Consider the following 18,988-nt stretch of genomic DNA (forward strand, 5'->3'; position numbering starts at 1 on the left):
AATGCTCGTTGTTCCCACTGGAGCTGTAGAGATGTCCAGATTCCGGGGGCCAACGGGGTCAGAACATCACAATGATGAGCGCAATACACAAATGTAAGAAGTAGTACAAATTCTTTGGGTCTTTCGGTAAAGTCACGTAGATAGGTTCAAATTCATAAAAATTAAATGAACAAAAACCACGACGTTTCGATCACAACACAAGCGATCGTGATCCGGAGGAAAAAAGAGGGGGAAAGCTGCTGAAGCAGGCTGTTTTAAAGGTTTAAAATGGGTGCAGCTCAAGGGTCATAAACAAAGTGGGCGGAGCTAGTGATGTTAATGTGAGAAATGTGCATGTTAATGTAAGATCGGAGAGTGGCCTGCACGATGTGGACGTGGAGGTAGCTATGTTAATGTCAGAGATTAGCATGTTAATATGAGATGGGAGATATTACGGTGGCCATCTTGCATTAGTGAATTCACGGTGGCCATCTTGCATGAGTGACTTCACGGTGGCCATCTTGCATGAGTGACTTCACGGTGGCCATCTTGCATGAGTGACTTCACGGTGGCCATATTTCATTAGTGACTTCACGGTGGCCATCTTGCATGAGTGACTTCACGATGGCCATCTTGCATTAGTGACTTCAAGGTCGCCATCTATCAAAGGTGACTTCACGGTGGCCATCTTGAATGGGTGACATCACGGTGGCCATCTTGCATTAGTGACATCACCTTAGCCATCTTGCATTAGTGATTTCACGGTGGCCATCTTGCATTAGTGACATCACCGTGGCCATCTTGCATGAGTGACGTCACGGTGGCCATCTTGCATGAGTGATATCACGGCGGCCATGTTGCATGGGTGACGTCGCGGCGGCCATCTTGCAGGTGAATTGTCTTCCTGGCAGCTGATTGTTTCCTGCACACTCTTTAGAGTTGTGTGGCCTGGGGAAGGGGGGGATGTTCCTATTTGTAGTCCCAATTGAGTAATGTGGAGATGTTTTTATCTTCAGTAATACCAGTTACATTTTATGCACGGGGGTTTCGTTGTTGTTATCTATGGGAATAAACTGTAGAACGTGGAGGAAACTCGTGTTGAACAGGGGTGGGAGGGGAGACTTTGAGACTCCTTAGTTGTTATTCAAACCCAGACACCTTTCACTGTGAAGCACACAAGCTCTACCACTGCATCACCCCTACCGAGCCAACACTCTACCCCTACCACTACCACTCTACCCCTACCACTACCGCTCTACCCCTACCACTAACACTATACCCCTACCACTCACACTCTACCCCTACCACTACCACTCTACCCCTACCACTAACACTATACCCCTACCACTCACACTCTACCCCTACCACTACCGCTCTACCCCTACCACTAACACTCTACCCCTAACACTCTACCCCGAACACTCTACCCCTGACACTGACACTCTACCCCTAACACTCTTCCCCTAACACTCTACCCCGACCACTAACTACCCTACACCTAACACTCTACCCTTTCCCCTCTACCCCTTTCCCTACCCCTCCGTCTCTACCCCTAACACACTACACCGAGCACTCTGCCAAAACAGTCTGTTAAGGCTTCGCGGGGCATTTTTGTCTTTGTCTTGCCAGGGAGGAGTGTCGGACGATGTCTCGCTCACGGCCTACGTCACCGCCGCTCTCCTCGAGTCCAACATCTCCGTGAGTTCCTCGACAGAGGAGAAAACCACGTGCACGCCTCGAGCGTCATCGCTCTCTCTACACGAAGGGGTCTCAGTGGTAGCTCTGTGATATCCGCTTCTGCGGGTTCCGTTCTGCGTGGAGCAGAGACGTCACTTGAATGAGAGGAAGGGAACTCAGAGGTAGCTCTTTGAAATCCGCTTCTGCGGGTTCCGTTCTGCGCGGAGCAGATACGTCACTTGAATGAGAGGAAGGGAACTCAGAGGTAGCTCTTTGAAATCCGCTTCTGCGGGTTCCGTTCTGCGCGGAGCAGATACGTCACTTGAATGAGAGGAAGGGAACTCAGAGGTAGCTCTTTGAAATCCGCTTCTGCGGGTTCCGTTCTGCGCGGAGCAGATACGTCACTTGAATGAGAGGAAGGGAACTCAGAGGTAGCTCTTTGAAATCCGCTTCTGCGGGTTCCGTTCTGCGTGGAGCAGAGACGTCACGTGAATTAGAGGAAGGGAACTCAGAGGTAGCTCTTTGAAATCCGCTTCTGCAGGTTCCGTTCTGCGCGGAGCAGATACGTCACTTGAATGAGAGGAAGGGAACTCAGAGGTAGCTCTTTGAAATCCGCTTCTGCGGGTTCCGTTCTGCGTGGAGCAGAGACGTCACGTGAATTAGAGGAAGGGAACTCAGAGGTAGCTCTTTGAAATCCGCTTCTGCGGGTTCCGTTCTGCGCGGAGCAGATACGTCACTTGAATGAGAGGAAGGGAACTCAGAGGTAGCTCTTTGAAATCCGCTTCTGCGGGTTCCGTTCTGCGTGGAGCAGAGACGTCACGTGAATTAGAGGAAGGGAACTCAGAGGTAGCTTTGTGATATCTGCTTCCGCGGGTTCCGTTATGGGAAATGTAATTTTTTCCTGGATGGGCTCTTCTCTGGAACTGGAGGCCACCGAAAGCATTGGAGGGAATTTAAACTACTTTTATTTCACCAGGTAAGGCCCCAACTGACCTCGTTCCCAGAAGCAACCTGGTCATCACAAATGATAGATCAACGAAGTGGCTTATCACGTGGACATTTATGAGCAACCAAGTACTCTGAACGTGTCATGTCGATTCTAAATGTGGATGGAAACACCGGGGGACCCAAAGAAATGCTCACGCAACCACGGAGAGCGAGAGAGAGACACACAAACTCCAATTATAAAGCAGGAGTAAAGTTTCAGGGATCGAACCCACGACCTCCTGTAGACCAGGCGAGCTAGTCAACATCTCCTTGCCACCGTGATGGTGATGAGAGAGAGAGAAGCAAACTCCAAATATACAGCAGCAGGCATCAGGGTTGGGGATCGAACCCACGACCTCCTGTATACCAGGCGAGGTAGTTAACATCTCCCAGGCACTGTGTAATGAGAGGCTACACGGTGGTGGTGGTGGTGGGGCCACTGGGCCCCCCGCACCCCCCCTTTAACCCTTCATCTCCCGTACCCCCCTTCATCCCCACCCCCACCCCCCGCCCACCCCCCTCTATTTATCCCCCCCGTCCCCTTGGCAGGGCCCTGTCGTGGAGCGAGCTCTGGGCTGTCTCCGTCCCCACCTGCTCGAGTCCAGCAACCCGCACCTGCTGGCGCTCGCCTCCTACGCCTTCAGCCTGTCCGCAGACGGCGCCACGGCACAGGCGCTGCGAGACGCCCTGCAGTCACGCGCCGTCACCAAAGGCAAGTTGGGGGTGGTGCGGGGGGAGTAGAGATACAGGGGCAGTGATGGTAGGGGTTGGGTAGTGATACAGGGGCAGTGATGGTAGGGGTTGGGGTAGGGGTAGTGATAGGGATGGTGATAGGGGTAGAGATATAGGGGCAGTGATGTAGGGTTTGGAGTTAGGGTAGTGATAGGGATAGTGATAGGGGTAGAGATATAGGGGGAGTGATGATAGGGGTTGGGGTAGGGGTAGTGATAGGGGTAGAGATGCAGGGGCAGTGATGGTAGGGGTTGTGGTAGGGGTAGTGATAGGGGTAGAGATGCAGGGGCAGTAATGGTAGGGTTTGGAGTAAGGGTAGTGATAGGGATAGTGATAGGGGTAGAGATATAGGGGGAGTGATGGTAGGGGTTGGGGTAGGGGTAGTGATAGGGGTAGAGATGCAGGGGCAGTGATGGTAGGGGTAGTGATAGGGGTAGAGATGCAGGGGCAGTGATGGTAGGGTTTGGAGTAAGGGTAGTGATAGGGATAGTGATAGGGGTAGAGATATAGGGGGAGTGATGGTAGGGGTTGGGGTAGGGGTAGTGATAGGAGTAGAGATTCAGGGGCAGTGATGGTAGGGGTTGGGGTAGGGGTAGTGATAGGGGTAGAGATGCAGGGGCAGTGATGGTAGGGGTTGGGGTAGTGATAGTGATAGGGGTAGAGATGCAGGGGCAGTGATGGTAAATGTGGAGGGGAAAACAGGAGGATCTGGAGACACATCCATTGTCAGGGTCGGGATCAAACCCACGACTTCCTGCATATCCGGCGAGGTAGTTAACATCTCACGACAGGGAGATAGACAGAACATGCAAACTGCAAATATACAGCAGGCGTCAGGAACGGGATCGAGCCCATGACCTCCTCCATACCCTGCGAGGTAGTTATCATCTTCTAGCCACCATGGTGATGATGATGAGAGAGAGAGAGAGAGACGCAAACTCCAAATATTACAACAGGCATCGTCAGGTTCGAGATCGAACCCACGACCTCCTGTATACCCGGCGAGAGAGTTAACATCTCCTAGCCACCGTGATGATGATGCGAGAGAGATACGCAAACTCCAAATATACAGCAGCAGCAGGCATCGTCAGGTTCGGGATCAAACCCCCCACGACCTCCCGCATACCAAGGCGAGGTATTCAACATCTCCGAGCCGACTGACCTGACGATCGTCGTCGCCCCCTGCGCCAGGTGGACTCATGCACTGGAAAGAAGCCAATAAGAAAGACGACAAGGACGACGAGGACGAGCAGGACGAAGAGTGGGGCTTCAATTTCCGACGGTCCTATCGCGGGGCCACGTCGGCCGCCGTGGAAACGACGGCGTACGCGCTGCTGAGCCGCCTGGCGGTGCCCGGGCAACTCGCCTCCTCGGCGATGAGCTCCAACATCGGCATCGTGCAGTGGCTGAGCAAGCAGCGGAACGCCTACGGGGGGTTCTCATCCACGCAGGCGAGAGGCGGTCGCCACGCTGCTCGTCGTCCTCACGCTCATTGTCACGCCCTCCACCGCGGCCGTCACAGCGCTTGTCACCGTGCCCATCACCGCACCCGTCACCGCACCCGTCACCGCACCCGTCACCGCACCCGTCACCGCACCCGTCACCGTGCCCATCACCGCGGCCGTCACCGCGCTTGTCACTCCGCCCGTCATCATCACGCTTGTCGTGGTGTTCATGGCCACGGTGGAGGTGGTGGTGGTGGTGATGGTTGATGATGACGACGGTGATGGTGATGGTGATTGATGGCGATCATGTTTGATGATAATTGATCTTCATGATTGATGATGGTGGTAATCGATGGTGATGATTGATAATGATGATCATGATGATGATGATCACCAAGACAGGGTAAGATCTGCTTATATGCTGGTGTCCTTGCATGTAAGCAGATCTTTCTGTCCTCTGACCCCATTGGTCACCTCCTGAATCAGATCCTCCTACTGCTGGTGGGTCTACAGATCTTGAGTTAGATCTTCTTGCTGCTGGTGGGTCTACAGATCTTGAGTTAGATTTTCTTGCTACTGGTGGGTCTACAGATCTTGAGTTAGATCTCCTTGCTGCTGGTGGGTCTATAGATCTTGAGTTAGATCTCCTTGCTGCTGGTGGGTCTATAGATCTTGAGTTAGATCTTCTTGCTACTGGTGGGTCTACAGATCTTGAGTTAGATCTCCTTGCTGTTGGTGGGTCTACAGATCTTGAGTTAGATCTCCTTGCTACTGGTGGGTCTACAGATCTTGAGTTAGATCTTCTTGCTACTGGTGGGTCTACAGACCTTGAGTTAGATCTTCTTGCTACTGGTGGGTCTATAGATCTTGAGTTAGATCTTCTTGCTGCTGGTGGGTCTACAGACATTGAGTTAGATAACCTTGCTACTGGTGGGTCTATAGATCTTGAGTTAGATAACCTTGCTACTGGTGGGTCTACAGACATTGAGTTAGATAACCTTGCTACTGGTGGGTCTACAGACCTGGAGTTAGATCTTCTTGCCATCGTGTTGAGCTCTTGGCCCTCCCTCCCTCCGTCTTTGCCCAACCCCAAGCAGGACACAGTAGTTGGCCTGCAAGCCCTGTCAGCCTTTGCCGCCCTGATGCACGGTGGTGGTGGCGGTGGTGGTGGCGGTATCAAGGCGGTCGTGCTGGACTCAGCTCACACTTTGCTCCGGGAGGTCTCCATCGACTCCACCAACGCCCTCATCCTGCACCAGGTGCAGCTGCCTCCTCCTGTTCCTGCTCCCGTGGTGTCCTCCTGCACCGTGGAGGCCACAGGCCAGGGCTGCGTGCTCTTCCAGGTGAGGGGGCGGGTGGGGCCCACACCACAGGGGCTAGGAAATGTTAACTACCTCGCCTGGTCTGCAGGAGGTCGCGGGCTCGATCCCGACCCTGACGATGCCTGTATTTGGCGAGGTGTTAATTCGGAATCCGATGAGCTATAAATGCTGTTTTTTTCACAGATGTCCCAGTCAGGGGCACACGGGGTTAAGAACGTTAACAACAACAACAACAACACAGTGCAAAGTACAAACAAGTTAAACGCATCACCCAATCGCACACAAATACAACGCTAAATCATCCCCATCCTACCAGGCAGAGCCCACTGAGGTTTTCACTTATTGTTCGAAAGCGACCTGGCCACTAATTATATCTCGACAAAAGTGGCTCATCTTTTGGACATTTATAGCAGCAAAATAATCAAAATCGTCTCAATGCATGTTTCTAAACGTGGAGGGAAAACACCGGAGAACCCGGAGAAAAAAAATCCACAAGACCATGGGGAAAGAGAGAGAGAGACACGCAAACTGCAAATATACAGCAGCAGGCATCAGGGTCGGGATCGAACCCACGACCTCCTGTATACCAGGCGAGGTAGTTGCCATCTCACCACGGGTAGAGAGAGAGAGACACACGCAAACTACAAATATGCAGCAGGCGTCAGGGTCGGGATCGAATCCACGACCTCCTGTATACTAGGCGAGGGGCAGCAGTTGGTCTGTGTATAGGCATTCCTACTCGCTACTAACAGCACTTGCCCCAACAGTCTGTTAGAGGCTACACGGTGGATCTTTGTCTGTGTATAGGCGCTGCTGCTCGCTACTACTAACAGCACTTGCCCCAACAGTCTGTTAGAGGCTACACGGGGGATCTTTGTCTGTGTATAGGTGCTGCTACTCGCTACTACTAACAGCACTTGCCCCAACAGTCTGTTAGAGGCTACACGGGGGATCTTTGTCTGTGTATAGGCGCTGCTACTCGCTACTACTAACAGCACTTGCCCCAACAGTCTGTTAGAGGCTACACGGGGGATCTTTGTCTGTTGTCGCTGCAGGTCTCTCTAAAGTACAACGAACCCCCTAAAGATTCGAAGCCCAAGTTCAGTCTCTCCGTGGCCACCAACCCGGCAAATTGCTCCAAGGCAGCACGCAAGGGCTTCCAAATCAACGTGGAAGTCAGGTGGTCATTGCATGGGGTTCACGATGGCCGTGTCAGGGGACACTGCACCCAGCATAGCTTAGAGCCGGGATTCAAGCAACGCTGAGTCTATGGGCAGTGTTGAGTCTATGGGCAGTGCTGAGTCTATAGGCAGTGCTGAGTCTATGAGCAATGCAGAGTATATGAGTCTATAGGCAGTGCTTAGTCTATGGTCAGTGCTGAGTTTATGAGTCTATGAGCAGTGCTGAGTTTATGAGTCTATAGGCAGTGCTTAGTCTATGGTCAGTGCTGAGTTTATGAGTCTATGAGCAGTGCTGCGTCCATGAGTCTATAGGCAGTGCAGAGTCTATGGGTAGTGCTGAGTCTATGAGACTCTAGGTAGTGCAGAGTCTATGAGTCTATAGGTAGTGCTGAGTCTATGAGTCTATAGGTAGTGCTGAGTCTATGAGTCTATAGGTAGTGCTGAGTCTATGAGTCTATGGGCAGTGCTGAGTCTGTGAGTCTATAGGCAGTGCTGAGTCTATGAGTCTATAGGTAGTGCAGAGTCTCTGAGTCTATAGGCAGTGCTGAGTCTATGAGTCTATAGGCAGTGCTGAGTCTCTGAGTCTATAGGCAGTGCTGAGTCTATGAGTCTATAGGTAGTGCTGAGTCTCTGAGTCTATAGGCAGTGCTGAGTCTCTGAGTCTATAGACAGTGCTGAGTCTATGAGTCTATGGGTAGTGCAGAGTCTCTGAGTCTGCTGGCACTGCTGCTTAATGCACCGCGGACGTCGATCCGAGAGATGGAGGCCTAAAAAGCGCGGGAGCCAAACATCGCCGGCAATGAGCGTCGCCAGGTGATGCTCATCCCCCTCCTTCCTCCCCCCCCTCCCCCCCTGCCTCCCTGCGTTCCTCCCTCCTCCTCCCTCCTCCTCCTCCCTCCTCCTCCCTCCTCCTCCCTCCTCCCTCCTCCCTCCTCCTCCCTCCTCCTCCTCCCTCCTCCTCCTCCCTCCTCCCCCTCCTCCTCCCTCCTCCTCCTCCCTCCTCCTCCCTCCTCCTCCTCCCTCCTCCTCCTCCCTCCTCCTCCCTCCTCCTCCTCCTCCTCATTCTCTCTCCTCCTCATTCTCTCTCCTCCTCCTCATTCTCTCTCCTCCTCCTCCCTCCTCCTCCCTCCTCCTCCCTCCTCCTCCTCCCTCCTCCTCCTCCCTCCCTCCCTCCTCCTCCCTCCTCCTCCCTCCTCCTCCTCCCTCCTCCTCATTCTCTCTCCTCCTCCTCCTCCTCATTCTCTCTCCTCCTCCTCCTCCTCTCTCCTCCTCATGATTTGTATTCTCCCTCCCTCCTCCTCCAGCTACCACGGCGAGCGAGGCGAGTCGAACATGGCCCTCGTGGAGGTGAAGATGATCTCCGGGTACAGCGCGGTGAAGTCTTCTCTTAAAGAGGTTGGTGTGTCTCCATCGTCGTCATCATCGTCATCGTCGTCGTCATCATTGGCCATCAGCAGCCGTGGTCAATCTGCTTCTGGATGAAAGCTCTTCCACTAACTGTCAGCCACCACCACTTGCGGTGGAACAATCCACCGGCTCCGATCTTACATCACATCACCACTCCAATGTCACATGACATCACACCACTCCAATGTTACATGACATCACCCTCTCAATGTCACATCACATCACCACTCCAATGTTACATCACATCACATCACCGCTCCAATGTCACATCACATCACTGCTCCAATGTCTCCTGCCCCGCGTGTTGTCTCTAACACAGCTGCAGAGTCTCTACGACTTCGTGAAGAAGGTCGAGGTGGATGCAAGCCGCGTGGTCATTTACCTGGACAAGGTGAGCGGCTGGGGAACTCCAGCTCGAGTGGTGGTGCTGGTGGTGTCTTGGTGTGGTCTGGGAGCCCTCCCCACCTCATCCCACCTCCTCCCCCTCATCCCCCCTCCCCCTCATCCCCCTTCCTACCTCTCCTCCCCCTCCTTCTGCCCCCTCCCTCTTCCCCCCCCCCCTCATCCCCCTCCTCTCTCCCCCCCCTCCTCCTCCCCCCCTCCTCCCCCTCCTCCCCCCTCCTCCCCCCCCTCCCCCTCCTCCTCCCCCTCCTCCCCCTCCTCCCCCTCCTCCTCCCCCTCCTCCCCCTCCTCCTCCCCCTCCTCCTCGCCCCCTCTTCCCTCTCCTCCTCCTCCCCCCCACCTCCTCCTCCTCCCCCCCTCCTTCCCTTCCTCCCTTTCCCCCACCTCCTCCCTCTCCCCCTCCCTCCTCCTCCCCCTCCTCCTCCCTCCTCCTCCTCCTCCTCCCCCTCCTCCTCCTCCTCCAGTCTAAATACAGATTCTGAGTCGTCATCCCCTAACAAGGGATGCGAACCTTCTGATTGGCAGCCACCAAGAATCAGAATCTTGGTTTCGTCCCTGGAGAAATCCGATGAGCTGTGAAGCTCTTTGTCTCACATGTCCAGCAGGGTCCTATAAGAAACTATGAAACTATAAAACTTATTTTCATTTCACCAGTTGTAAGGCCCCATTGGGCTGCTCTTTTGTCAGAAGCTACCCCTGGCTATTACGAATTATAGCCGATCAAGTAGGTGGCGGCGTTATCGTCATCATCATCGTCGTCGTCGTCGTTCTCATCGTGTGCAAATGTATAGCGGCAGACAAATACTCTAAACGCGTGGCGATGTTCATTCGAAATGTGGAGGGGAAAAAACCGGAGGACCCGGAGAAAAATCTCACGACCACGGGGAGGGAGAGAGAGACAGAGACAGACAAGCAGACTCAGCAGCAGGCGTTAAGGTCGGAATCGCACCCACGACCTCTTGTATACAAGGCGAGGTAGTTAACATCTCCTAGCCACCGTGATGATGATGATACTGAGAGAGAGAGAGACACGCAAACTCCAAATATACAGCAGGCATCGTCAGGGTGGGGATTAAACCCACGACCTTATGTACACCAGGCGAGGTAGTTAACATCTCCTAGCCACCGTGATGATGATGATACTGAGAGAGAGAGAGACGCAAACTCCAAACATACAGCAGGCATCGTCAGGGTGGGGATTAAACCCACGACCTCCTGTACACCAGGCGAGGTAGTTAACATCTCCTAGCCACCGTGATGTCCAGTAGAGGGCGCTGTAGTGCTGAGCCATCTGAATCGATACTATTCCAAACCTTCACTGCAACGCTACCACACAACAACATTACTACAACAACGTTGCCACAACAACGTTGCCACAACAACATTGCCACACAACGTTGCCACAACAACGCTGCCACACAACAACGTTGCAACACACCAACGTTGCCACAACAACATTGCCACAACAACGCTACCACACAACAACGTTACTACAACAACGTTGACACAACAACATTGCCACAACAACATTGCCACAACGCTGCCACAACAACGCTGCCACACAACAACGTTACTACAACAACGTTGCCACAACAATGTTGCAACACAACAACATTGCCACACAACAACGTTGCCACACAACAACATTGCCACAACAACGTTGCCACAACAACGTTGCCACAACAACGTTGCAACACAACAACATTGCCACAACAACGTTGCCACAACAATGTTGCAACACAACAACATTGCCACACAACAACGTTGCCACAACAACGTTGCCACAACAACGTTGCCACAACAACGTTGCCACAACAACGTTGCAACACAACAACATTGCCACACAACAACATTGCCACACAACAACATTGCCACACAACAACGCTACCACACAACAACATTGCCACACAACAACGCTACCACAAAACAACATTGCCACACAACAACGCTGCCACAACAACATTGCCACAACAACAACATCGGTCTACCACGTGTTTCTCCCCCTGTGTTCACACTAAGTTTCCCCTTTCTTATTTTTCTCTTGTCGAGCGAGCGATGGTTGTCCACCTTGTTGTCGGATGCCGTTCGCAAATCTTTAATCCACCCTCTCCTAGGTCGACAAGAAGCCAATTGCAGTCAGGCTGTCCGTCACTCAAGACATTGCCGTGGACAACCTGCAACCTGCCACCGTCAGAGTCTACGATTACTATGCCACAGGTTAGTAGGGTCAACTGTGTCAGAGTCTACGATTACTATGCCACAGGTGAGTAGGGTCAACTGTGTCAGAGTGTACGATTACTATGCCACAGGTTAGTAGGGTCAACTGTGTCAGAGTGTACGATTACTTTGCCACAGGTTAGTAGGGTCAACTGTGTCAGAGTCTACGATTACTATGCCACAGGTTAGTAGGGTCAACTGTGTCAGAGTGTACGATTACTATGCCACAGGTTAGTAGGGTCAACTGTGTCAGAGTGTACGATTACTATGCCACAGGTTAGTAGGGTCAACTGTGTCAGAGTGTACGATTACTATGCCACAGGTGAGTAGGGTCAACTGTGTCAGAGTCTACGATTACTTTGCCACAGGTTAGTAGGGTCAACTGTGTCAGAGTGTACGATTACTATGCCACAGGTGAGTAGGGTCAACTGTGTCAGAGTCTACGATTACTATGCCACAGGTTAGTAGGGTCAACTGTGTCAGAGTCTACGATTACTTTGCCACAGGTTAGTAGGGTCAACTGTGTCAGAGTCTACGATTACTATGCCACAGGTGAGTAGGGTCAACTGTGTCAGAGTCTACGATTACTATGCCACAGGTGAGTAGGGTCAACTGTGTCAGAGTCTACGATTACTATGCCACAGGTGAGTAGGGTCAACTGTGTCAGAGTCTACGATTACTATGCCACAGGTTAGTAGGGTCAACTGTGTCAGAGTGTACGATTACTATGCCACAGGTGAGTAGGCCATCGCCCCTCTCTCCGTGGGTTCATTGACGCATGTTCAACTTATTTCGCAACGTACGTAGTCAACCGTGCTGTGTGTCGCTAACGGCACTTGCCCCCTGCAACGCTACGCAGGCTACCCGGGTGACCTTTGTTTGTGTCTCTCTCCCTACCTTGTCTTGTCTCTCTGTCTCTACCTTGTCTCTCTACCTTTGTTTGTGTCTCTCTGTCTCTTTCTTTGTCTTGACTCTCTACCTGGTCGTGTCTCTCTACCTGGTCTTGTCTCTGATCTTGTCTCTCTGTCTCTCTACCTTGGTTTGTCTCTCTACCTTGTCTTGTCTCTGATCTTGTCTCTCTACCTGGTCTCGTCTCTCCACTTCCACAGAGGATGCAGCCACGTCCATGTACAGCGCTCCGTGCACTCACAGCCAGTGAGACAGCAGCGGTCGCTAGGCAAGCAGAGCACAGGTAACCTGGGGGGGGGGGGGGTGGGATTGGGGGTAACCTGGGGATGGGGTTGGTTTCAACCTTGGGTTGTGCTGTATGCGTGAGTGGTGTGTGTGCTGTATGTGAGTGCTGTGTGTATGTATGTGAGTGCTGTATGTATGTATGTGAGTGCTGTGTGTATGTATGTGAGTGCTGTGTGTATGTATGTGAGTGCTGTATGTATGTGAGTGCTGTATGTATGTATGTGAGTGCTGTATGTATGTATGTGAGTTCTGTATGTATGTATGTATGTGAGTGCTGTATGTATGTATGTGTGCTGTGTGTATGAGCCCGGCAAAAAACAATCCCTTACCTCCTCGTGGTGGCGGATGGCAACGCTGTGATGGGCAGTGCCATGGGGGGAGGGCCAATTTAGATTGACCATTCCCCTCATGGCATTTGTAACCACCATAGCGGCCAATTGGGGGCTCTGGACGGGTGCGAGGGGCTGGTAACCCCTCCACCTTCAATTGATCACCACAAACCACTTAAATATATCTACTTGATAAGCTTATTCTGGAGTCCCCGAGGGGACCGGCGTTTATGACGTCTCCTGGTCAAACCCCATTTGCCGGAGCCAGGAGATTGAATCTTTACCCTCGGGGCTCCTCCAGAAACAACAAAAAGCCACTTCGGATGGCCACGTGTAATGTTCAAATGGCCACTGAGGAGGAGAGGCTGCCACTCCTTCGTCGGGAGCTGGACCGGTACCGCCTGGATCTCTGTGGTATTCAGGAGGTCCGGTGGACTAGCTCTGGCTCCTGCCACCATGAGGGGTGGACAGTCCTCTACTCGAGGCAGGAGACTGACAAACAACAGGGAGTGGCTCTTCTTCTGAACAAAATAATGAATGGGGAATGGGAGCGTGGCGGTGAGGTGTGGGATGCGGTAAGCCCCATACTACTTTGGGCTCGCCTTCCCATAAGCCGGAGGCGAGGAGTGGTGATCGTGGTTACTTATGCCCCCACCGAAGACGAACATCCATGGAGGGATGCAGGCAAGGCCGATGAGTCAGGTGGCTTCTATGACCTGTCACAGGTGCTAGCTAAAGTGGCCCCTCGGGATAGAGTCATCTTGTTGGGTGACTTCAATTCCCAAGTTGGTCATGATGCTGGCACCTGGTCTGGAGTGATTGGAAGGCATGGGCCAGATAAGCTCAATAACAACGGTAGGAAGCTGCTAGATTTTTGTGCAGCCCATGGGCTTGTAATTACCAACACGCTGTTCTGGCATCGGCACATCCACACAACATCATGGATGCATGCCGGGTCCAAGCAAGAACATCTGCTGGACTACATTGTGACAGAACAGCGGATGCGGGCCCATGTCCTTGACACCAGGACCTACCGTGGAGCTGATCTGCCCACTGACCATCGACTTGTAATCCGTAAGTCACCCACCAACAACAACGGAGGGGGGAGGAGCGATGCTCACAATAAAGAGCGGAGCGCCGGGTGGCTAAAGCACAGCAAGTTGGTACAGTAGGGGGCACAGGTGGTGCATCAGCCAGTCATCTCAGTCATCCAGTCAGTCGACCCGTGGCACCTGGGTCTGCCCCGTGACCACCTGCCAGCAGGCGTTCGACACTTCACGTGGCCTCAAGGTGCACATAGCCTGGCACAAGCGTGGTGGTGTCGTCACCACCACTTAGTGGCGAATGGCGGTTGTTGTTGTTGTGTGTATGAGTAGTGTCCCTGTGCTGTATGTGAGTGCTATATGTATGAGTGAGTGGTGTATATTTGCTGTGTGTGAGTGAGTGAGTGCTATATGTGAGCGCTGTACGCGATTGCTGCGCGTATGCGTCTTGTGCGAGTCCCATCTCGCCCCAGCTCACCCTCCGGTGTGCTCCGACAGGAAGCCTCAGCACGCGGCCAGCCAACTCAACGCTGCCACCGCTCTGCGGCTTCTTCCTAGTGTAATAAAGCTCGTTGAGGCGACTTCTGGAATCCGTCTTTTATTCAACTTATATTACAGTTTACTTCACGCTGCTGACAGACAGCGTGAGAGGGACAGATATTGAGAGAGAGAGAGACGCACTGCCACGTGGCAACTCGGAGCCCCGCTCCCGCGTGGCCCCCTTCCTCTGTTCGTTCCCGTTCTGACCACGTGTCGTTCGTCTCCACCCCTATTTAGTACCCGGATCACGTGGTATGTTTCCGCCAATCCTCGTTAGCCTGCATGGAATCTTCCAGGCTCCCTCGTCAGTTCCCGGGACCACGCCCCTGACTCATCTCCCCATTGGCTGTGGCCAAAGCCAGCAGAACCAATCCTTACAGCTGTCACCTTTCCATCACGTCAGGGCCATGCCCCTAGGCTTCCCCCCATTGGCTGTAAACCAGGACCGGCAGAGCCAATCACCATGACGAGTTGTGATGCGTCAGTGAGCCGGATGTATCCTCATATTACACTAGTGTTGCCTCCGAACATCGCTTGTGTATCGAACATCGCTTGTGTATTGAACGTCGCTTGTGTATCGAACGTCGCTTGTGTATCGAACGTCGCTTGCGCATCGATGTGGCAGGACGTGCAGCTACCCAATAAAAAAAAACTTTCGGTGCGGCATGGCCGTAGACCTCCGGGACCTGGTGCTTGGCGTGTGTGTTTTTTTGGTTGTTTTTTTACAGCCTCCGTTTGCTTTGTAAACTCACGAGGCTCGTGTTGATGTTGTCGTCATTGTTGTTTACTTGAACGAGGTACATTCCCACCCGCTGACTGTCGCGATAATGATAGCTTGCTCGACGGAGTGGCGGGCTCGTCGTCGTCATCGTCGTCTGGAAATTTGTAGCGGACAAATAACTCTGGACGCGTGTTTATAGAGACTCGTAGAGACCCATAGACCCACAGACACCCATAAAGACTCATACTCAGAGACCGATAGACCCATAGACAGCCATAGAGACTCATACTCATAGAGACCCATAGACCCACGGACAGCCATATAGACTCATACTCATAGAGACCCATAGACCCACAGACAGCCATATAGACTCATACTCATAGAGAGTTGCATTTTTATTTTATGTTTTTAGTTTTCTATTTGATTTTTTATATTTTATTTTTCTATCTACGTCACTTTACCGAAAGAACCAATTGTATTGCTACTCGAATGTATCCATCATTTCACGAGGGTCGTGTTCACATTTGTGCACAAGGGGGCGATGCTGCTGCAGCTGCTGCTGCTGCTGCTGCTACTGCGACTGCCATGTGATTTGTAAACACGATATGTTGAACTTCTTTCACACCGTACGTAACCAACCGTGCTGAATAGGAGATTATTCCGAATGAGTGTGCTGTTGAACAGGGGGATCATACAAACTCCACTCACTCTCACTCTGTAGAACAGGGGGAGATCACACAAACTCCACTCACTCTCACTGTAGAACAGGGGGAGATCATACAAACTCCACTCACTCTCACTGTAGAACAGGGGGAGATCACACAAACTCCACTCACTCACTCTGTAGAACAGGGGGAGATCATACAAACTCCACTCACTCTGTAGAACAGGGGGAGATCATACAAACTCCACTCACTCACTCTGTAGAACATCGGGAGATTATATAAACTCCACTCACTCTGTAGAACATGGGGAGATCATACAAACTCCACTCAATCTCGCTCTGTAGAACATGGGGCAATCGTACAAACTCCACTCGCTCTGTTGAACAGTGGGATCAGACAAACTCCACTCACTCACTCTGTAGACCAGGGGGAGATCACACAAACTCCACTCACTCACTCTGTAGAACAGGGGGAGATCACACAAACTCCACTCACTCACTCACTCTGTAGAACAGGGGGAGATCACACAAACTCCCCTCACTCACTCTGTAGAACAGGGGGAGATCACACAAACTCCACTCACTCTGTAGAACAGGGGGAGATCACACAAACTCCACTCACTCACTCTGTAGAACAGGGGGAGATCACACAAACTCCACTCACTCACTCTGTAGAACAGGGGGAGATCGTACAAACTCCACTCACTCACTCTGTAGAACAGGGGGAGATCACACAAACTCCACTCACTCACTCTGTAGAACAGGGGGAGATCACACAAACTCCACTCACTCTGTAGAACAGGGGGAGATCACACAAACTCCACTCACTATCGCTCTGTAGAACAAGGGAGATCATACAATCTCCACTCACTCTGTAAAACATGGGGATATCATACAAACTCCACTCACTCTCGCTCTGTAGAACAGGGGGAGATCATACAAACTCCACTCACTCTGAAAACAGGGGGAGATTATACAAACTCCACTCACTCTCACTCTGTAGAACAGGGGTAGATCATACAAACTCCACTCACTCTGAAAAGCAGGGGGAGATCATACAAACTCCACTCACTCTCACTCCGTAGAACATGGGGAGATTATACAAACTCCACTCACTCTCACTCTGTAGAACAGGGGGAGATCATACAAACTCCACTCACTCTGTAGAACAGGGGGAGATCATACAAACTCCACTCACTCTGAAGAACGGGGGGAGATCATACAAACTCCACTCACTCTGTAGAACAGGGGAGAGGTCATACAAACTCCACTCACTCTGTAGAACAGAGGGAGATCATACAAACTCCACTCACTCTCGCTCTGTAGAACAGGGAGAGATCAAATAAACTCCACTCACTAAATCGGGGTGTCTGTGTGTGTGCGTCTGTGTCTATGTGTGTGTGGGTGTGTGTGTGGGTGTCTGACAGAGGAGGTGTTCAGGTTAATTGAGAAAAAGCGACAGGCCCACTCTCATCGCCTACAGCATCCCACGTCGGAGAATGAGGAGGTTTACCGCAGCCTTCGCTCGGAGGTTCGGAGAGCCGTAAGGCGCTGTAAGGATGGGTGGTGGTCGCGGGTTGCTGAGGAGATGGAGTCTGCCTCAGTGGCCCGCGATCACAAATCACTATTTAATTCCATCAAAAAAGTAACCTGCAGCGCCACACCTATTACCATCATTAGAGGAAAAAACGGTGATCCAATCTCCGACCCCCAGGAACAGGTTTGCAGATTTGCTGAGCATTTCTGCGAGGTCCTGGGGGAGGGAAAATCTCTCAGCCAGGAAAACATCATGGCACAAAGTGGGGATAACCCTGCTGAGGCTGCGGTGCCTCAAATATTGGAAGAGGTCACCCCCTGTGAGTGGCTGGCTGAGGTGCCAGCTGTTGAGGAAGTACTGAGGGCGATCCGGAGTCTGAGACCAGGGAAGGCACCGGGCAGAGATGATCTCCCAAGCGAAATGCTGAGGGAGGGTGGCGTTTGTGCACAGACTGCCCTATATGACATCATAACAACAGTCTGGACCACTGGACGGGTTCCGCAGGACTGGAAGGATGCCCTGGTGGTCCCCCTCTTTAAGAAGGGGGACCGTACCGACTGTAACAACTACAGGGGCATCTCACTCCTCAGTGTGCCGGGTAAGGTCCTGGCAAGGATTATTCAACATCGCCTTGCTAGGCACGCTGAGGAGAGGCTTGCGGAGCCCCAATGCGGTTTCAGGAAAGGGCGGTCCTGCACAGATGCCATATTTTCTGTCCGTCTGCTCCAGCAGAGGTGTAGGGAATTTCAAAAAGACCTACATCTCTGCTTTATTGACCTGGTCAAGGCCTATGATACCATCAGTAGGACTGGGCTCTGGGTTGTTCTTCGTGCTTTCGGAGTCCCTGACCCTCTGCTCACGATCATTAAGGACCTTCATGATGGTGAGCGGGCCCGGGTAAAACTACGTGGCCGGGAGTCGGAGCCTTTCCCTGTACACCTTGGGGTGCGACAGGGATGTCCTCTGGCTCCCACATTATTTAACATCTATTTCGACTGCGTAGTTCGTGAAGCCTTCAAAAGCTGTACCGGGGGAATTACCATTTGGTACAGATATAATGGGAGGCTGATCGACGCCCGGGTGCGATCAAGGGATGGCTCCCTATTGGTCAACCACGTTATGTATGCCGATGATTTGGTAATAGCTGCTCATTCAGAAGAGGAGTTGGAGACGCTGCTGCTGAGACTGGAGTGTGCCACCAAGAGGTGGGGCCTTACCATCAGCCCCACCAAAACTAAGCACCTGCCTGGGTATTTTGTACCATCGGGCACTCCACCCCCACAACTCCCAATCGGTGATGGGGCAGTTGTGGAGAGAGTGGAGAGTTTCCCATACCTGGGCAGTGTGCTTATGACCGGCTCCAGTTTATCAGCAGAGGTCTCACTCCGAATCAGTCGAGCGGCAATATCTTTTCATCGGTTGCGTAACGCTGTGTGGAAGCTACCTGGTCTGTCGCTCCGCACGAAGCTTCAGGTCTTCTCGGCCACGGTCATTCCCTCCCTTCTCTACGCTTGCGAAACGTGGACCCCCCTAGTGGAGCATCTTCGCCGGTTGGAAACATTTAGGCTGGCCTGCCTACGATCCATCCTGGGTTTAACCAGGCTGGATTGT

The 18,988-nt window shown here is 52.3% G+C and overlaps 1 protein-coding gene across 1 annotated transcript in view; it reads left to right on the forward strand.

Moving 5' to 3' along the window:
• The window catches only part of LOC144952186 (pregnancy zone protein-like), a 55,156-nt gene extending 40,376 nt beyond the window's left edge, over window positions 1-14,780 (forward strand). Inside the window, exons 27-36 of the mRNA XM_078882589.1 lie at window positions 1,609-1,677; window positions 3,193-3,355; window positions 4,567-4,826; window positions 5,918-6,163; window positions 7,198-7,322; window positions 8,628-8,718; window positions 9,050-9,121; window positions 11,247-11,349; window positions 12,459-12,541; window positions 14,414-14,780. Of these exons, the coding sequence (XP_078738715.1) occupies window positions 1,609-1,677; window positions 3,193-3,355; window positions 4,567-4,826; window positions 5,918-6,163; window positions 7,198-7,322; window positions 8,628-8,718; window positions 9,050-9,121; window positions 11,247-11,349; window positions 12,459-12,508 (1,179 nt within the window). The 3' untranslated portion in view covers window positions 12,509-12,541; window positions 14,414-14,780. The remainder of the gene's footprint in view (window positions 1-1,608; window positions 1,678-3,192; window positions 3,356-4,566; window positions 4,827-5,917; window positions 6,164-7,197; window positions 7,323-8,627; window positions 8,719-9,049; window positions 9,122-11,246; window positions 11,350-12,458; window positions 12,542-14,413) is intronic.
• The last annotated feature ends 4,208 nt before the right edge of the window (window positions 14,781-18,988 follow it).

Source organism: Lampetra fluviatilis, chromosome 66 (assembly GCF_964198595.1).
Source record: "Lampetra fluviatilis chromosome 66, kcLamFluv1.1, whole genome shotgun sequence".
Lineage (NCBI taxonomy): Eukaryota > Metazoa > Chordata > Hyperoartia > Petromyzontiformes > Petromyzontidae > Lampetra > Lampetra fluviatilis.